General features: G+C 53.2%; 2 protein-coding genes across 8 annotated transcripts in view; one reads left to right on the forward strand and one right to left on the reverse strand.

The window, feature by feature from the left end:
• The window catches only part of ERI3 (ERI1 exoribonuclease family member 3), a 127202-nt gene extending 118925 nt beyond the window's left edge, over positions 1–8277 (forward strand). For 5 of the 6 annotated variants that reach the window (XM_082661091.1, XM_082661093.1, XM_082661094.1 and 2 more), the window contains one exon: positions 7758–8277. In XM_082661091.1, the coding sequence (XP_082517217.1) occupies positions 7758–7840 (83 nt within the window). In that variant the 3' untranslated portion in view covers positions 7841–8277. The remainder of the gene's footprint in view (positions 1–7757) is intronic. The other variant, XM_082661092.1, reaches the window with a different exon arrangement.
• Positions 8278–8709: 432 nt separating this feature from the next.
• Positions 8710–17272, reverse strand: DMAP1 (DNA methyltransferase 1 associated protein 1). 2 transcript variants are annotated; one of them, XM_082677329.1, is made up of 10 exons: positions 16887–17272; positions 16248–16339; positions 15796–15991; positions 10824–10982; positions 10529–10696; positions 10054–10239; positions 9853–9924; positions 9496–9568; positions 9061–9356; positions 8710–8822 (listed from the first exon to the last, which is right to left on the reverse strand). In XM_082677329.1, exons 1-10 carry the CDS (start codon positions 16989–16991, stop codon positions 8763–8765), a joined length of 1407 nt encoding a protein of 468 aa, XP_082533455.1. In that variant the 5' UTR covers positions 16992–17272; the 3' UTR covers positions 8710–8762. The 2 variants fall into 2 exon arrangements, with proteins under 2 accessions (XP_082533455.1, XP_082533456.1); XM_082677330.1 differs by having other exon boundaries at positions 17219–17238.
• Between the last annotated feature and the right edge of the window lie 2591 nt (positions 17273–19863).

The following is a 19863-nucleotide window of genomic DNA, read 5'->3' on the forward strand; positions in this document are numbered from 1 at the left end:
GGACAGTGTCAGAGCTGGGGCCCAGAGGGCATACACGCGCCCCACTGGGAACTCCTCTCCCTGCTCCCGGGCCTTGGAGGGGTTGGGGTGTCCTTAGACCTGTACATCCAGGCCCCTGAGCATGAGGCTGGGCCCACAAAGGGAGGGAGTGCCGGGGCTATGTGCCCAGCCCGCGCTGATGGTGACGGATGGTTTTTCATTACAGCCTCTCAGGTCCTGCCCGCGCCCTGTGTGGAAATTCTATTTATTCCCTAATTTGTAAAAATTCCCTCTTTATCTGATCCCAATCAGGGCGGGGTAATTGGCTCTCTGGGGCAGCGGCTGGGGTCCTTGATGAAGAGCTATGTGGATGTACCCAGCCCGGCCCCCACCCAGCCCGCCACCAGGGCCCACAATTAATAATGATTTGCAAATGGCAGACAAGCAATAACACAGAAAGATGTGGCATCCACGCTGCCTCTTCATTTCCTCCCCTCGCAGATATAAATGGCCACAGAACAAAAACCCAGCACTATAAATTCTGGAATTAGTTATTCACTGGGATAAATGGGGCCTGGAGCCACCAGCCCCTCTCCCGCCACCCTTCTTGCCTACTTTCCCCAGTCCGAGTCTGTCCCCAGGTGTGTTCCTGAGCCTGGCCCCTGGCTCTTCTGCGTCTTTGGCTCCCAGCTCAGTTCCCCAGCTTCCTCTTAGACCCTTCTCCACCACTCTAGCTGCCCCTTCCTGTGTGGCCCAGAATTGGGAGTAGACACGGGTCTGTAGCTTCCTCAGCCTCCGCCTCTTCTCACTGACCTCTCTGGCTGCCCAATCTGGCTCCTGTCCCCACTCTGCACTGGGGTTTAAATGAAGTTGCTATGTCCTGCCAGGCCTGGGAGTCTGGACCTGGGTTAGTCTTGGGTGTATGGGACCTGTCCAGTCATTTGCCTGGCCAGGTTTGAGTTGGGCTCCTGGTGGCCAGATGTCCTGTTAAGTGATGCTGTGCTTACTGGTCAGGCTGTTGTGGGCTGTTGGCACAGGCGTTTCTGGGCACTGTGCCCTCTCGGCCAGGCGCATCCTCTCCCCGCCCCCCAAGTGGCTGTGAGCTGGCGGGTAATGGGCGTGTAATGGCCTCATTTCCATGCCCGGCCTCCAGAAGCGGCGGTAAGTGTTTGATTGCCTTAATTTCTAAACACATCATTATCCCAGCTTTACCAGCGCTTAATAAACACTTTATGAGGATTTTTTTAAAAACATCTTCGGTCCGCATACTTCTCCGAAGTGATAAACTCTAATTAAGTCTAATATTTAAAAATATGGTAATGGTGAGTTGTTTGAATAAGTGGACTGCATTTCTGTAATTTCATTATTACGTAAAACACGCTAATTATTTGGAGCACGCTTATTACGGAGAGAGAAATCGCCTGCTAATCAAGATGAAATTGCCTTTTCCCCTTATTGTGGAACCACCGTCATCCTTCACCATCAGCCCTGTGGCACCTCCAGGCACCTCGGTGGGGTGGAGGGGGGATGCGGGGAGGGGCTGGAAGAAGGGGTCACTTTGGAGTTGAGGCTATAACGACCTGTCTGGGGGGAGGGGGAGGGAGCCGTGGGAGCCGTGTCAGCGGGGAGAAGGGAATCTATGTCTGGAGGGTGTGTCGGGTGGGCCAAGGTCACCCTGTCTGGAGGCCCAGGGGACTCTGTGGGCCACATCTGGGACAAGGAGCAGGGGTTGGGGGATATCAGGGTATTTCTGTTAGAATAACAATATTATTATTGGATATTATTGGAATAACGACACCAATACTACTACTAATAACTAACCCAGCCACTGTTTTAAGCACTTCACAAATAAAAACTCATTTCATCTTTTTAACAACCCTTTGAGAGAAGTAGTTGCTATAATTATCATTATTATTCCCATTTTAAAGGAGAAGAATCCAAAAACAGAGGTTAAATAAAGTACAGTAATTTGCTCAAGTTCACACAGTTACTAAGTGATGGAGGTTGGATTCGAACCCAGAATCTAAGGATATATAGGGGCCCTCTGCTGGTTTAGTCCTAAATTCCCTGCCTTGGCTTCCTTTCTTCTGAGTTCCTATTTGCTGTTGTGCCCTGAATTGCACCCAGCCATGGCCTGAGATGCTGGCCCCCAGCACCGAGTTGCCGATTTAGCAATAAAAATATAGGAACATCAGTTAAATTAGAATTTAAACAGATAAACAGCAAATAATTTTTTTAGCATAAGTGTGTCCCATGTGGGGCTGGGGACATATCTGATCCGGCAGTCCCACTGACACTTGGCGCTCAGGCACGCTGCTGCCAAGGTGTCCTGACAGACAGAAAGAGGTGGAAACAAGATGAGGTTCTAGAATGTTGACACGCGCCAGGTTCTTGCTCTCTTTTCCTTGTCATGGTTCCTGCTCCTTGTGCTGTTCTCTCCACCCATCTTTGCTCCGTGGGCTCCGGCCCCGTTCCTCACCAGCACCTGGAGATCACTCATAAGGTGTGTTGCCAAGCTGAGCTTTTTAGGCAGGAGGCCTCAGGTTGTGTCTAAGGCTTCCTTTAGGGCACACTGCCTCACAGCCCTGTAAGGTCAGCGGCTTGTCACCCTGCTGCTCCAGGTGTCCTCTCAATCTGGTTTGCCTCTTTGATCACTTCACGTTCATTCTCTTTCCTGGCTCCCACAGATCCATGTGTGGGGATGGTATATGAGACAGAGGCATCGTTTCAAAAGCATGGGGCAGGTGTGGACAGTTGGATCAATGGCGACAGGACAACTGGCTACCCACTAGGGGAAAAATAAAGTTAGATCTTCTACTTCTCACCACATACAAAAGTAAATTCCAGACAGATTAAAAAATTAAATACAAAAAGTATTCAAAGAAAATACGTGCTAGTTTTCTAATAACACTGGGATAGAGAAGTCCTGTTTAAGCAAGATACAAAGCCCAGAAGCCATAAAAGAAATGCCTGATAAGTTTAGCTGTCTCATAGACGTCTCAAGACTTAATACATCCGAAGGTACGTTCATCACTGCCCCAAACCTGCACCTTCTCTGGTTTGCCTCATCTCGGTGAGTGGCACTCAGATCCTAGACGCATCCCTCCTCCAGCCCTCCCAGTCCCCTCACTAAGTCTTGCTCATTCTATTTCCTAAAAATCTCTTGCCTCCATCTGCTTCTCCACATCACCAGTATATCTCCACCTCCATTTCCACCGCCACTGGCCTAGTTCTGGGCTACCATTTCTGGCCTGGACCAGAAATACATAGTAGAGTCTGCTAGTTGCTGTCTCTGCCTTCCGCGTTAACACCTGTAATCCTTGAAAGATAATTCTGAAACACAAATCGGGTCCTGTCATGCTCCTCCTCAAACACATAAGTCTCCCCATCATTCCCAGAACAGTGAAATTATAAGCTCCTTAGTCTGGCATTCGGGGCTCTGCAGAGTTTCTTCTAGATGGCCACTGCTGACCTCGCCACCTTCATCTCGCCGCTCCCCTGCCTCTTATTCTTCATCATCCCCCACCTGCTCAACTTAAATTTGTGGGGCACACTCCACATTTCCCCTCCAGAAATGTGCCTGTGCTGTTCCGTATGCTGAGAACACCTCCCCACGTCAACCCCAACTTGCTGGCCGGCCCTCTCTGCGTGTTTAACTTCGTCCTCCCAGGAACCCTTTCCTGAACCTTGGACTGAACAAAGTGCCCTTTTTTGTGCCTCCTTCTCTTATAGCACTGCTCACACTGCACCACTTATAGATGCAGTCTCTGAGCTCTTCGAGGGCAGGGAGCTGCAGAGTCTGCAGCCCTGTGGCCCAGCATGGCCCTGCGCAGCCGGCACACAGAAGGTGTCAGTGTGTATTTGCTGAATCAATGAGTGCATGAATAGATGGCCTTCCAAGAGCTTCCTTGGGTCCCTTCCCTCCTGAGGGTGGCCCTGGCCCAGGCTCTGCATCCTGTCCTCTACCGTTCAACTCCCAGACAAGTGCAGCCAACTGGAGCGTGTCAGCCTCGGGTGGTTGCCCTGTGTGTGTTCTTGCCGGCTGTCCTAAGCGATCTGAGCCACCCTTCCACTAGCAGCTGTTTCGCCAAGCAGATATTTGACTACCCTTGGAGCCAGCCAGCAAGCTCATCCTTTGTTAGGTGCTGGCCCCCACTCACCTCTCTGAGGGGTTTATGCAGCCGACCCCTGCATTACAGCCTTGGCAATATAAAAACATGAAAAATTAATTCCAACATTAAAAATATTAATGCCCCCCAAAAGAAGAGGGCAATCTTGTCACGAGTTGATCTTCCTGCAGGAACATAAAAACAGGTTAGTCTTCTAGAATTTGGAGGTGAGGAAGACCTACTCTTGGAGGCCTCCATTGTGGGCACGAGGCTTCCTGCCCCCGACCTCAGAACAGCCTCAGGCTGGCCTCAGTAGCTCAATGACGTGCCACAAGGTGGGGCTGCTGACCCAGATGGCCCCAGAGCTTCGAGCAGAGGACTTTCTGGGAGGCTCACCCGGTGCTCTCTCTGAACTTACGGTCTATTAAAAGCTCAGATTTGTCTCTGTGCTGATCAGTGGGTTGCACTGACTCTTAGGTCGGCTTTCAGGGCTGTCTTCCCCAGTCTGGGTCTCTCTTCATTGTGGTGGGCCAGTTGCAACAAGTTAAGACTCCAGAATCCCCAGTGGACAGGGTCAGTAGTCAGTTTGTGGCGCGAGTGACAAGTGGTTTCACCAAGTGTGCTGCTGGCCCCTGTGTAATCTGTGCCACAGATTGTACAGTATACACCTTCTCACCATTGGGTCATCCAGAAAACTAGCATCCTTGCCTTCCCTTCAAGAAGAGAGGAGGTATTCCACACACAGCATGTGCAGACATGTGGGTGTATCACCCGTTCAGTCCTCCCAGTAACACTGAGGTAGTATCTGTTGTCACCCCTAGTGAACCTGAAGTTTGGAGAAACTCGGCACTTGCCGCAGGGCACACAGCCAGTGGGCGAAGTTAAAACTACAAACAGGTCTGACTCCAAAACCCACTTTGTCATTTTCAGAAAACATAAGTGGTTCCTTGAGGTTGGAATCCGGGCGTTGGGAGTAGAGAGTGACGGGGGTGAGACCAGAGATAGCAGGGATCTGTTTTTGCAGGGCCTTTAACTTGAAGTCGTAATAAGGAATGTGTAGACTTGAAAGTAAGGGCAGGGGAGCCACTGAAGGGATTTAAAGAGAAAAGAACGTGATCAGATTTGTGTGAGAAAGATCACTTTGGCTGTAAGAGAATGGATTAAAGGGAAAAGAAAGAGGACCAGCTGCTGTTGTAAGAGCAGGAGATGATGGGGTCTGGACTGGGAAGTGGTGCCAGAATGAAGGGAAGTAGATGATGAGACAGAGAAGAAGATACAGCCTGCAGTTCACGCTTGATTGGATTTGGGGGGAAGGCAGGATGTCAAGCTTGAATCAGGTTTCTTCTGGGACATTTGGGAGTGCCATTCACTGGGATGGAGAACATAGGGGAGAGGAGCTTGGGGGAGAAAATTAGTTCACTGCTGGACGTTTTGAGTTTGTATAGATACTTAGGAAGAGAGGTTCCAGAGGTGTTTGGATCTGTGGTCTGGAGCTCAGGAGAGAGGCCCAGACGAGACAGCAATTTTCAGAAGCTCAGGATGTGGATGAAGCCATCTGGCATGTAGAGTGGGGAGAGGTCAGGGGCAAGACTGGGGCACGTGGACCTTTGCCCAGCTCCAGACAAGGCACAGGTGGGAAGTCAGTGCTCCCCCACTGGATGGCTGGTGGCCTGGGGGGAGGAGCTGGGCACATTCACTTGGGCCAGGGGAGGTAGATTGAGCAATTTGTCCAGCAATGAGGGAGGAGCCAGATGAAGTCAATAGAAAACTAATTTTCTTTTCTGCTGGAAGAAATGAGGTGTGTGGCCGCTGGGTAATTGCAGATAACGAGGGGACTTATTCTTAATATGCACAGCGGCCACGGTCCCCAGAGTGCCGGAGACAGCAAGGATCGGAGGGGCCCTGACAAGGCCAGATTTATTTGGGAAGAAAATCACCTATCGTGGCCCTTTCAACGGTGCCGTGACAGCCCCTGGACCCTGTCATAAACCCTCCCCACTCCTGAGGCCCGCCCCTCCTGCACAGCCATTCCTGCCCCATTCCCCTTCCTGTCGACTACCTAGCTCCTCCCATCACAGCCCCCTCCCTCCACCCTCTACCCCCACAGCACAGGCGTGCACACTAAGGGAGACAAATGACGGGGCCTCAGCTGAGCGGGGCGCGTGTCCGGCCCATAAACCATGGGGATGGGTCACGTCTGGAGTTGCCATGGCCGCCACTACCCACCCATCTGTCTTCTCACTGTTCCGCCTCACACCAGCCTTCATGGCTTCCCGAGCACCTAGAGGAACAAGGTGTCCCTGTGCCTGGGTCACCTGTCCATGCCCACATCCACTGTAGCTACGTTCATACTGAGCTCTGAGAGACAGGACCCCGTGTGACTTGTCTGGCCTGACCTAGAGAGCTGTCTGCTGAGCGCCAGGTCTGCAGAGCTGGTGTCTGGCTGATGATACAGGACCTGGCCTGACCAGACTCCTCCCACTCCCACAGTCTTTTTCTAGCTCTGGTGGATCCCCTTTCCTGCTAAGGTCCTGGCAAGGGCAGGCTGGGAGCTCAGTGCAAGGGGTTGGTCCTTGACAGACGCAGGGGCCTCGTGACCCCACCTTGACCTTACCACCCCCACACCTGATTATGACATCGACGTACTTCTGCCACCACAGCATCAACCCCACGAGGGCGGTGGCAGCTGAGGTCCTGGTTATGGCACAGGAGCAGAGCACCTATGGAAGGTGGGAGGGGGATGGAAGAAGAGGCAGGTGAGGGAGTCGGAGCCCATGACCATGATACTGAGGCTCCAGAAGTACCTGTTCCTGTGGCCACCGGGGTCTAGGACAGTTTTCACCATGGAGTTTCTTACGGCAGTCAATACCGAGGAAACTGCTGTGACAGGGTCTGGCAGGCGCAGATGTCTTTAATCTGAGATATGGCCAGAGACAGGGCTGAAGCCTGCCGGGGTGGGAGAGGCAGGGCTTGGGCTGAGCTACACAGGCGTGTCTGGTAGAAGGCTGCCGGCCAGGGTGTTAGGAGGACCACAGACCCGGCCCCTCTCCACTGGCCTGGGCTGCACAGGAGCAGGCGCCCAGGCGGTAGCTGCTGGAGCACGTGAGCCTGGGACCCCGGCCCGGAAGTGCCGAGACTTGTGCCTTGTCACCAGTGATCATGGCCTGGGCCACATCTCCCACACACATGCAAGTGCCGGCAAAGTCACCCTGGCCGTGGGCGTGATGAATGGCTGCACAGTAATGAAATGGAGACATCAAGACGGGTGGCGGGAAGACGGAGTGTGGCAGACGGGCCGTCCCCACGCGGCGGCAACAAGAAGGATCGCCCAGCGGCCGGGGGCCGTCAAGGGAGAAATTACACATTTACTCTGCCTTTTTCTTACTGCGACGGTGCCCATACATCACCGCTGGGGCCAGGGAGGGACACGCCGGCCAATTTCCAGCATGAGTTATGGGACTCAGAAGCATTGAGACCAGGCTTCTTGCTGGCCCAGCATCACCCGGCCTAACCTGAAGCTGGAGTTGCTGCCACCTGGGGGGAGGACCCACTGGTTTAGAGCCTATGGCTCCTGAATCTGAACCTGCCTCCCACCCCCACCCGTGTACCTCTGGGCCCACAGGGGAAGGCTCTGGGGCCCATCTAAATGTCTTCTCTTCCTCTTTTCAGATGACTGCAAGAACATCGCCAACATCATGAAGACACTCGCATACCGAGGCTTCATCTTCAAGCAGACATCAAAGCCGTTCTGACTGGCCGAGGATGGGATGGGGCAGGACAGGGTAGCTGCTTGGCCCAGCCCAAAACCCTCCTCTCCCTCACCAGAGGGGCAAAGGGAGAGTGGCACAGCTCTACGTCCAGAGTGTCCCCCAGCCCGCCCTGTGGGCTTGTGTCCTGGGTAAGGCTTGGCCACTTGGCCCCTCTGGAACAGACACTTTGTGCCCCCTACCCCCTCCCCTCAACCTCAGCCCAGCATCAGGCCCTCCCATTGTGGGCCTGGGCTGGGGGACCTCCTCCTCACTGTCTCCTCCCAGTACAGGCTTCTTGCTGGGGCCACCGAGCCCCCCTGTGCCCCCTCCCATCTGTAGTGCATGGTGTGTGGTGCCCCCAGGGCTCCAGGACAGATCAGGCCCCACCTTGTGTCTACCCCCATCCCCGCTGTGAACGTGCCACTGAATAAAGTCGGGGAAACGAGGCCCTGGGTGTGTGTGTGGACCAGGCAGTGCCGTGCCTGACACTGTCTGGATGTGCAGGGGTTACAGCATATGCCAGGCTGCCCTGTGCTCAAGGCCACCAGTAGAGCTGGCAGTCTCTGGAGCACCTAGGGGACCCACACCGAATATGCACAGGGCCCTGGGGACTGTCTGAGCACAAGGCTGTGTTCAAAGCAGCCGGTATCTACGGTCACTGCTGTGTGTGAACCAACGTGAGTGCAGAACCACGGGTGTTCCTGGATACAGGTGTTTGGGCAAAGCTGGTCAGTGGTTAAAGGGCTGCTAAGGGCCTCAGTGCAGGCAAGCCCCAGCGCCATCCCCATGGAGTGGGTACGGTGATCCCCCTCCTGCCCACCCTCCCAGCCAGGGGCATGAGAAGTGGTGGGAAGGAAAAGGAAGCAGCCCAGTCCAACTCAGCAGCTCTATTTACACAGCACCATCCCACACCCCGTGTGGCCCCTCACGGCTTCTTGGCTTTCTTCACAGAAGAGGAGCTGGAGGCCGATTCCCGTCGCTTCCTCTGAGGAGACACAGAAGGTGCTGAGGTCAATGGCCCCCCGGGTCAGATTCAGGCTGGGTGCACGTGTTTCACTCTCTGAGTCAGGAAGGTGATGCCCACTGACCGACCACCCACTCCCTCATTCTCAGAACCCCTCAGAGTGACGACTCCTGTTGCAGGTACTAGAGGGGGTGGGGCCTGCGTACGCACGTGCGTGTGCTCACTAGCAGGGCCAGTTTGCGCTCTCCCGGCCTCTTACCGAATTGGGTGTGAGGGGTGCGCCCACCACATCAATGATGGCGTCCTTGCTGGGGTCCGGGCCGAGACCAGGTTCAGGCACCGCCGGCTCCGCTGGGGCCGGGGCCGGGCCTGATGCCGGTGTGGCGGGGCCCCCCAGCACACCGGCCCGGGCCAGCGCCTCGTGCCGGTGCCGCAGCATCTGCAGCTCGTACTCGCAGTTGGCGCATGCCTGCTTGAGCTCGTAGAGCAGCACCAGGTCACTCCGCAGCTCATTGAACATGTGCACCAGCTCCTCCGTGGGCGTCGGGCTCAGTTCTGTGGGCAGGTGGGTGGAAGGCACAGGGACAGAGCTGGGGTTCTGTGGGGAGGCCAGCAGCCGGAACTGCCCCCCCATGCCCGGCCTTCATCCGCAGCCTCGGTGGGGACGTCCTGAGGGGCTGGCCCCCGCACTCACCCACACCCAGCTCCAGCAGCATCTGTTCCAAGGCCTTGATCTTCTTCTGTCCCACAGAGCTTGGCAGCTTCATCTGCAATGACCCAGGCAACTAAGCCCTCTCCCCGCCACAAGCGGTTTAGAATGAAGGAGACTAAAGGAAGTGGGGGGAGTGGAAGAGAAGTTAACCCCTAGAGGCAGCTCTGGGTCACAGAAGAAAACAGCCAGTAAGCGGAATAGAGTGAAAGCTGTGAGCTCGGCCTGGCATCCCCCTGAGATCCCAGTACGTCCGCCTCCACCTGCACCGGCCCCATGGCCTGCAGCATTCAGGCCGCAGAGCCCAGGGCCCAGACACAGTGAAGGAGGTGACTCACGTACCCGCTGGCTCCGCAGCGTGACGCCTGCGGACTTGAAGTCTGGGAACTTGATGCCTGCTGTCTCAGGAACGGCCTGGGGGAGAAGGAGTTACGGAGACCAGGGTGTCACGGGGAGAGGGCCCAGCGTTAGTCCCAGCCCCCTGCCGGCTCCGCGTGCTCTCAGAGCCCTCCACCCTGAGCTGGGCTGACTTGGTCTCCACACCGGCTTCTCAGCCTCCTTTTTCTGGGGGAGCTTCTTCTTGGGGGCCTTGCGTTCCGTGCGCCGCTGCTCGGCAGTGGTGTCCGCCGCTGTTATCAGCTTCTGCAGGTCCTGGCTGCGCTTCTCCCGCTCCTTCTTCCGGGCCTCGATCTTGCGCAGCTCCTGCAGCAGGTACTCCTCCTCCGCCACCTGGGAAAGAGACGCTGAGACGCCCGTGAGGGTCATGGGGCGGTGAGAGGAGATGGGGAGACGGAGGGGTGCCGGGGCTGTCTGTGAGGGAACCTGAGCAGCAGGGGATTGTGAGGGAGGTGAGGGCTACAGAGAGCAGGGAGGATGGCTGGCGAGAGGCAGGACTGGATGGGGGCGGGAAGAGGGGGAAGAAGGGGAGCTGGGGTGAGGGAGTTGAGGGTATGGAGGAGGGAGGCAACAGTCAAGGGGTTTCACGGCACGGAGCAGAGTCTGTGGGACTTGGGCTGACCTGCTCTGGGGTCCGGTTATAGAGACGCTCCAGCTGTTCCTTCCGCCGTCGCTCGTGCCCAGCATCAAACACTGGTATCTTGAGGTCTGTGCCTGGCACGGCCCGCACGTTGGCAAGCTTGGCACAGATGTGGTAGTAGCGCTCCTTCAAGTCCTCCACAGAACGCTTCTGAGGATAAAGATATAGAGAGAGGAAGGATGAATACTCAGAGGCATGTGGAAAGGAGAACATGAAGGCAGTGGGCCTGCCACGCCCGGGGGTTGGGCCCACATGCAAATGCACGATACCAGCTCACCTTGAACTGCTGGTGGTCATACCGGTCGTGGATAACAACAAAACGTAGGTCAAAGCGGCGGCTAAGATCAAAGAGGTGGTCGGTTTCTGCCTTTGTCCAAGCGTCGTCATGAAGATAGAGCTGGTACTCCTGCTCTGAATACACGGGCACCTGCACCGTCTGCAGGCATGGAGGGACAGGGGGCACGCCCACGTCACGGCACGTCCCGCAGGCTCCAGCAGCCTGACCACAGCCCCTCCTGTTTATTGTCAATCCCTGGGCTGGACAAAAGCAAATCCTCTGCCTGGAACCCTGCACAGGGCACCTGGAGATGATGTTTCCAGAGCAAGAAAAGAAACTCTCTGCTTGACCAAACGCCCTGGCAGCCTCTAGAACTGCTGCCTGCCTCTGAATCCACTCCAGGACCAACTTCATCATGCCTTGGGCTCCAGAGCCTCGGTAACAGGACACATGCTCCTGACCCAATGGTTAAGGTGAGGGGACCACGTGTAAGTGCTTCTGGGGAGTCCAAAGGTCAACTTTGGAGTAAGGAAGATGGCTAAATTCTGGAGAAAGGCCCAGGAGCCCTAGTCATGGCACACTTGTCTGAAGCACTCCTGCCACCCAGTGGTGACAGTGAGACTTGCAGCTCCCCCAGAGCTGGCCAAGGTCACATCTCTAAGGAAAAGGCACCTGAATCCTACACGCAACATACACCCCCCCACCCCAACACCCATGTCCTGTCCCCCAGACCTCCCTCAGGGACAAACAGCACCACCACCAGCTGCGTCTATCAGTCAGAGACCCCAGGAAAGAGACAATGCTAGGCTGGACCATGGAAGTTTCTCCATCAAAGACCACATTGGCTCTGAACCTGCTCTCAAAACCCTTATGTCCAGCTGCCTCTTGGACATCTCCTACTGGAGATCCTATATACATCTCAAACTGAATATGTTCAGGTGATACATGTTAACTAGGTTTACTGGGGTGGTCATTTCACAATATATACAAATACTGGATCATTATGTTGTAACCTGAAGCTAATATATGTATGATATATAATAATTATACCTCAATTAAAAAAAAATCCTAATATGTTCAGTACTGAGCTCATCGCCCTCCCTCAAACTCCTATCTCCCCCAGTCCGGATCTCAGTCAGTGTCACCATCACCCAAGCAGAAACCTAGCAGGCATATTTAAATCCTACCTTTGCCCTTGACCCATCCCCTTTCCCACATCTGTGGATTTTACCTCCCAATTCTGTATCTCCTCTGCCACAGCCCTGTCCAGACCACCACTACCCCTTGCCTGGATAGAGAAACAGCCTCCCCACTGGCGTCTCTGCCTCCATTTAATCCTCTTCCAAACAATTCTCCATCTGCAGCCAAGATGTGACCTCTCTGAACACGGCTACTTAAACTAAAGAGAAGCTCACCGTCAAGCAAGGGAGATGGCCATTCATTCAACAAATATTTATCATGGGCCTGCTAGCCCTATGCTGGGGACACAATGCTGGATAAGACAGACAGGGGCCTTGCCTTCTCAGAGCTCACAGTCCAGCTGAAAATTTAGTAAAGTGCAGCGAATTTGATGACAAAGGTATGCCTAGGGTATAATGAGTGACACCTGATGCAGCCTGGGACAAGGGTTGTCAGGGAAGAGGTAAATGGAGCCTGGTTCAGTCTTAAGGTTAAGTAGAACTGAACCAGGGAGGGAAGGCGCTGGAGAGACTCCTAAGCAGGGGGGCCACATAAACAGCGATGAGAGAGAAATGGCCTGATGCGTGCGGGCTTGGCAGTCAGGGACACTAAGGGAAACAAGAAAAGGGTGAGACAGGGAGAGGCCTGAAGAGAGCCTGGAGAGTTGACAGAGGGAAGCTGCTGTGAGCCCTGTGTGACTGCTAAGGAGTCTGGAATTCAGCCTGTGGCTGACGGGAGTCAGTAAGGTTAGTTTTAAAGAGAGGAGTGAGATGGTCATGATTCTCTTTTTTACAAAGACCACCCTGGCAACAGTGAAGACAGGGTGAAACATGAGCCTGGGAGACCAGCTGGCAGGTTTAAGAAATAATCCAGGTGGGAAGTGAAGAGGCCTGAAATAAAGCAGCACCAGTGGAAGGTAGAGAAAAGGGCATGGACTTGAGGGGCTTTAGATTAAACATCATAGGATGTGACAACTGGCTGTGAGGGGTGAGAGAAGACGCTGTCATAGGTAACTCCTATGTTTCTGGCTTGAGCAGGAAAGCGGCTGGGGAGCCACAGACTGAAAGCGGGACCCCAGGAGAGAGCAGTATTGGAGGGAAGATTGTTAGTTCCCTTTACTTCGACTTTACTCTCCACCCAGTCACCACGATCTTTCTAAAATTCAAATCTGATCCCGACACCTCTCTACTTAAAATTTGCCAGTGGCTCCCTAAAGACATCAGAGCAAAGCCCAAATTCCTGAGCCTGGCTGCCAAGCCCTGCCTGACGTGGCCCTGCTGCCCTCTCAGGTCTCATCTCCCACCATATCCTACCTTGGACTTCAGGCTCCATCAACAGGGAAATGCCCACAGCATCCCACACATATGACTGATTTTTCATTTATGCCTTTGCTCATGATGTCCCCTCTGCCTGAACAAGTCACTGCACTCCTTTTCTACTATTACCTGGTAACATCCTTCGAGACTCAAATCAATACCATATGACCCAGCAATCCCACTCCTGGGCATATATCCGGAGAAAACTCTAATTTGCAAAAATACATGCACCCCTATGTTTATAGCAGCACTATTCACAGTAGCCAAGACACGGAAGCAACCTAAATGCCCATCGACAGATGAATGGATAAAGAAGATGTGGTATATATATATACAATGGAATATTACTCAGCCATAAAAAAATAATGAAATAATGCCATTTGCAGCAACATGGATGGACCCAGAGATTATCATACTAAGTGAAGTAAGTCAGACAGAGAAAGACAAATATCATACGATATCACTTATATGAGGAATCAAAAATATAATACAAATGAACTTATTTACAAAACAGAAACAGACTCACAGACATAGAAAACAAACGGTTACCAAAGGGGAAGGGGGAGAGGGATAAATTAGGAGTTTGGGATTAGCAGATACAAACTATAATATATAAAACAAATAAACAAGGTCCTACTGTATAGCACAGGGAACTCTATTCAATATCTTGTATTAACCTATAATGGAAAAGAGTAAGAAAAAGAATACACACACACACACACACACACACACACACACACACACACACACACACACACACACACACACACACACACACACACAACTAAATCACTTTGCTGTACACCAGTAACACAACATTGTAAATCAACTATACTCAATTAAAAAAAAACTCAACTCAAGTTCTAACTTCTCCAGGAAGTTTCCATGACCTTCAGTTCCTCCCAATATGGCATGTATCCCACCAAACTGTAATTGCCTGTGCCTCCCCCCAGCGCCCCAACAACATGCAGAGTTTCTAGAGGGCAGATACTGTGTCTGATTCATGTTTGTGCCCTCACTGCCTCGGGCTTGACTCGGCATGGAGTAGTATTTACTAAATACAAAATGAACACTCTTTTGTCTTTACCTCAAATTGTCTCATCCAACCTTCCCACCCCCACCTCAAATCTCTTACCTCTTGCTTATCCCTTCTCAGTCTTACATCTCCAGCCTCTCCCTCCACTGGACCTGAGGGGCCTAAGGATGGTGGTGAGGGGCCTAAGGAGGAAAACCAGTTTGGGGGCATGGGGGAGAATGAGGGGTCACACCTGGACGTACTGAGTCTGAGAGGCCTGTGAGCCATCCAGGGGGAGGTGTCCAGGTGCAGGTGGGTATACTGGCTGAGGGGAAGGAAGTCAGGACTTGGGAGTCCTGGGTTCAAGCCCCCAGTGCTTGCAGGCTCGAAGTCTAGGCTGCTCCAAGCTGCAGAGACTGTGGGGCTATATCGTGAGTGGCTTAAACAACAGCCTAGGGAATCCGAGCCCAGCCCAGCTCTGCTTCTCCCTGGCTGGGTGAGTCTGTACAAGGCCCTGCTCCATCTGAGCCACAGTAATCTAGACCAGAGATAATTCAGCTTGGATTAGGGTACAGAGAATGAAGAACACAGGCAGATGGGATTTATTATAGAAACAGAGTCAGCAGGACTCAATGACTAGATGTATCACTGAAGTCTAACTCAAATGCCAGCTTCTCAGAGAGGCCCTCCCTGACCACCCTATCTATTAGGCCTCCCCTACACCTACAAGTTCACTCTTTATCTCATTTCATATCCTGGTTTTATTTTATTGACGGCTCTTATCTGAAAGAATCCAATTCATTTGCTTACATGTTTGTTATCTGTCTTCCCCTACCTTCTTTGTCCCATTGTTGATTGAAATAATATGAGAGCTAAGGGAGAAGCTAAGTCAAGGATGATTCCCAAATTTCTGGTTTGGGCAATTGGGTGGATAGTGGTGTCATTCATTCACTTATGTGAGGAACACGTTTGGGGGTGGGGAACTGAGAGAAGATTATGAGTTCTGCTCAAGGGTATCCACTTGATCTGAGGTACCCGTGGGGCCTTCAGGGAGAGAGGTAAGCAAATGACTGGATATATGTGGACTGCTGCTCTGGACTGGAGATACTGAATTGGGGTTAATGGCATACAGAGGGCAACTGAGGTCACAGGGTAAATGAGACAAACTAGGGAGAAAGTAGAGAGTGAGAAGAGTAGAGCACCTAGGACACAGCTCTGAAGAATAGCGAGAAATAAAAGGCTAAGGCAACAAACCAAAACTCAGAGCAGGTCTAGGAGAGGACAGGATCCCATGGGCAGTGAAGACCCACAGAGGTATTTGCACCAATGACTGAGTGGGTAACCACTGTTAATGACCTGGCCTGAGGGGGCCTCTGGAGCCAACTAGGAGACTGGAGTGCTCAGGCAAGTGGCTCAGAGTAGGTGGGCAACCTTGGCCTACGTCCCAGTGGTGGTGGCTCACCTTATTGAACCTGGCGAAGGGGTAGTCCTTGCCCTCCTCTGCTGCCCGTCGCCAGTGGAAGAACATGGCTCCATCCTTGCGGGCTGGGTTGGTGAATGGCATCCACTTCCACGGCCGCACCTTCTTGGAGCCCAACTTGGCCTTCACTGTGCGGTAGCCTTGACCAGTGTCACTGGGTAGCAGTGGGGGTGCATCCCTGGAAGCAGGGTTTAAGGAGGTGAGAGATTACAGTCAGAAGGTGTGTAGAGAGCCTTTGGACCCAGGCTGCTGATCTACCATAGAGCAAGGAAGTCACGTCCTGGAGTGAGACATCCGAGCTCCCACAACCTAAGCAAGCGGAAGCCCTGTGTGGAGAGGGGACGGGGGAGAAAATGGCTGGGAAAATTAGGAGTTAGGTACATGCAGGTTGGTCAGGGACCAAAGCCTGGGGGATCTGGGATTCTAATACTTGCTTCTTGTCAGAGTAGAGCAGTGCATAGACCTCCCGGTGCATGCCCTCGGGCCTCTTGAAGGTCAGTGTCTCAGAGGACTTCTTGGACTTTTTCTGGGGAGGGAAACCACAGGAGAGGAACCACAGGCTAGACTCCCTTCCCTGAAAATTCTTTAGCCCAGCTCAATCCCTGAACAAACCAGCATCTACAGGTACAATGACACACATACACACTGTGACACATAATGACACACTATGAAGGTACAGAAACCCACTCAAGGGGCACCTGGGTCTGAGCAGGTCATTCCCCTCCACACCCGTACCTCAGAGCCCTACCTGTCAGAGCAGAAGATACTTTTCCAGCATCTCTCAGCATGTCACACCGAGTTGATGTCCCCCCAATATCCCACAAGTGTCACACTCTCTAGGTCCTGTCTTACAAATGTCACACCCTCTTGGTCCCCACCATTTTCCACGGGGTCCCACCTCCTCCATCCCATCTCACCAAGGTGACACATATTCTCTATCCCGTTATTTCACATCTTTTACCGCCCATCTCACAAGAAGTGTGGCACCTCATCTCTCCCCGAGCCGTCTTCCGTTGTCACTCCTACCCACCACTTCACTAACGCTACCCAGCGCTCTCAGGCACCACTGCTACCTTGTCCGGATTGATAATGTCCTTCTTGCTGATGGTCCCGGAGGCTGCATCCCCCTCTGGACCCCCGAGTTCTAGAATGTCCCGCACATCCGCGCCCGTAGCCATCGCGCCCGAGAGATGGGGGAGCGCCCCGAGGTCAATAGTCAGTGCCTGAGGAGCTACCAGGCTCAGATCGGGGGGCAGAGCCACTTCAGCCCCAAGTGGGGGCGGGGTGAAGAGGCGGGCCGCGAGGACGAGAGTGGCTCAGGGTCAGGTCGGGGCCCCGCCACTGTCCCGCCGCCTGGGTCTCCCTAACGGCCCCAGCTGTCTCCTAAGCCCCAGGACCTCCGCACCTAGACGTCCGGGCTGCGGCCCAGCGACTCCCCTATCCCCGCAAAGCCGCAAACAGACACTTCCGGTCGTGCGCCTTAGAAATGTGGCCGTCAGGAACACTTCCGGTCTGTGCTTAGCGGAAACCGAGCCGGCTGGTAACCCAGTGTGAAAACTACTGACCGCGCAGGGACTGCTGCACTCCTTGCCTCCCAGGAGCCCGCGCGTTTCCTGGGCTGCCTGCTTTCTGGCATTTTCCCTCTGCGTTGCTCCGTCGCGCAATGAGGAGAGAGTGCACAGCTTTGTGACCTTGGAAGTCGCTTAATTTCTCTGAACTCGTTTCTTCACTTTAAAATGGAAATTGTCATGGTACCTGCGTAAGTGGAGTGCCAATAATCCATGTAAAACATTTGCACGGTGCCTTTTTTCATTACATAAATTAGTGGTATTAATTGCCCCTGTTCATTAAGTGCTAAGTACGTACCAGATACTGCTACGCGTTCGAGATGAAGAGATCAACTGGACAAGGCAGAGTTTCCCAGGGTGGCTGCCAAGATGGAGTGAGGTCTGGACCCTCACTTGCACCTCCTCTGATGGGGGGGGGGGTGGGTCGGGGCCTCATGGGGCTTTCCTGGAGCCCAGCTTCATGGAAATTCACTAGTCTGGGAGCTAACTGCACTAGTGTGGGTTCCAAAGAAGTCCAAGAACACAGCCCCAAACAGGTAGCAGCTGGAAGAAGTATCCCTCAAAGGAAGAAACTTGCTGATCTCCCTGGAGAGAGAGAAACTTCTAGAACAGGAGGTCCTGAGGAAGCACAGAAGGGACAGGAGAAGCAGCTCCCAACTTCAGCCTCTGCAAACTAGCCTGTAGACATGGAGGACACTGGGCATTGAGCATGGGGGATGGAGTGGAGCTTGTAAGGTATTAAGGAGACCAGGCCCCAAGCCAGGGGCATGTCAAAAATCCAAGCGGGGCCTGGAGAAGCAGACAGCCCACACAAGTGAGCTATCAATGTCGTAAGTTATTCTGGCTTGGGGGCATATGGGGACGTAGCTGCTGCAGCCCACAAGCCTAGCTAGACCCTGAAAGTTTGAAGAACTGGGCCTAGAGGTACAAACCTTGCCCTGTTCCTGAGGCCTGATTCCTGGGTGAATCCTCTGAGCTCTAAACAGTTTGCAGGGGAAGCCAGAGTCTTGCAGCAGAAATTGCCCACAGGGTAAGGGAATGATCCTTGGAGCGAGAAGTGGGAGAGGGTCCTGCACCTCTGCCTCAAAACCCTTGACTCTGCCTGTAGTTACTGTGTTGCATAATTATTTGTTTAAGATATGTTTCTCTTGATAGAATCATTTCTGTGAGGGCAAGGATCATGGTACATAAATGTGTGTATGTGTAAGGCATTATTCTAGGCTCTGGGGATGCAGTGGGTCAATGAGATACAAATATTTCCCAGTGGGGCTTGTAACTAGCATATGAACAATAAAATAGATAGTGTAAGTTTGATGGTGACAAGTGCTGTGAAAAAAATAAAATAGGGTAATAGGATGGGGGACTATGTGGAACCTCAGGGAAGTTTTCTCCAGGGAGCTGAAATCAGAGCTGAGGTTTAAGTGATGGAAATAGCCACAGAATACCTGGGGAAGGAGAGTTTCAGACATGAGGAATAACACGTGCAAAGTCTCTAAAATGGAAGGAACTATGTGTTGAAAGGACATAAAGAAAAAAGGCCAGTGTGGTGGCTGTTGGGTGAGGAGGGGGAGAATAGGAAGACTTAAGATCAGAGGTAGGCATTGGGGGCCATGATAAGGGGTTTACCCTAAGGTTAATCATTTGTCATTCTGTCTTGGCCATGGCCTGGTTCTGTCGCCATCCTGGAGTGCCACCTTAGCTGCTGCCATTAAGAAATCCCCCAGAATGACGGGTCCAGAGCTGCTCATTCCTTCGGGAAACTGAGTCCAGGGGTTGGGGAAAAGAGGACGAGAGAGGGATGCCTCTCTCTTGACCCTTCTGGGGAGCCACTGCTACACTTTCTCTACCAGACTGCAGGTGACAACGGGTCTCCCTGCCAGCCCCGAGAGGAGCTTATTCTGCGGTGCCCACCCAGCTGACCCTCTTCAGGAACCCAGCATCACTTCTGAAGAGACTCTTGCATTGCAGTGTCCTATTGAGGGGCCTGGGAGAGGGACTTCAGGCTGGGGTGCTCTGGGGCTGCAAAGTTGACTTTAACAGAGTTTTTATTCAATCCTGAGAGCAATGTGAAGCCATTGAAGGGTGTGTGGAGGTGGCATGGGGAGGAGAGTTAGGAAGAAGGCTGAAAAGAGTCAGATTCATCTTTTAGAAAGATAACTGGTGGCTTGCCAGTGGGGAGGATGAAGCTGGAGGCAGGAGAACCTGGTGAGAGGCAGCGGTAGAGACAGCTGGAACTGGGGGCTGGTTGGCTGTGGCAGTAGGATGCAGAATAAAAAAGAGTCGCAGAAGCCCCTCCCTCCTCAGCCTCTCTGTTCACAGCTGCGCCCAGAAAGAGTGGACTGGAGCTCCTGAGTGCCTGGCCTGGCTCTCTCCTTCCTTTCCCCCTCTCCCCTCCTCCCCTCTCCTACCAAGACTATTCACTCCTTAAGCGTGGCACTGGGTCTCCTCATCCTCTGGTCTCTCCCAGCATGTGCCCTATTTG

The sequence above is a fragment of the Grampus griseus genome (genome assembly GCF_964374135.1).
Source record: "Grampus griseus genome assembly, chromosome: 1".
Taxonomy (NCBI): domain Eukaryota; kingdom Metazoa; phylum Chordata; class Mammalia; order Artiodactyla; family Delphinidae; genus Grampus; species Grampus griseus.

Coding starts and splice junctions, on each gene's coding strand:
- DMAP1 (XM_082677329.1), bottom strand. CDS start 16,991: ATGGCTACGGGCGCGGATGTGCGGGACATTCTAGAACTCGGGGGTCCA. Junction 9,925..10,053: donor AAAAGGAGGCTGAGAAGCCG/GTGTGGAGACCA, acceptor CTTCTCCCCCAG/GCCGTTCCTGAGACAGCAGG. Junction 9,357..9,495: donor GCTGCTGGAGCTGGGTGTGG/GTGAGTGCGGGG, acceptor ACCTGCCCACAG/AACTGAGCCCGACGCCCACG.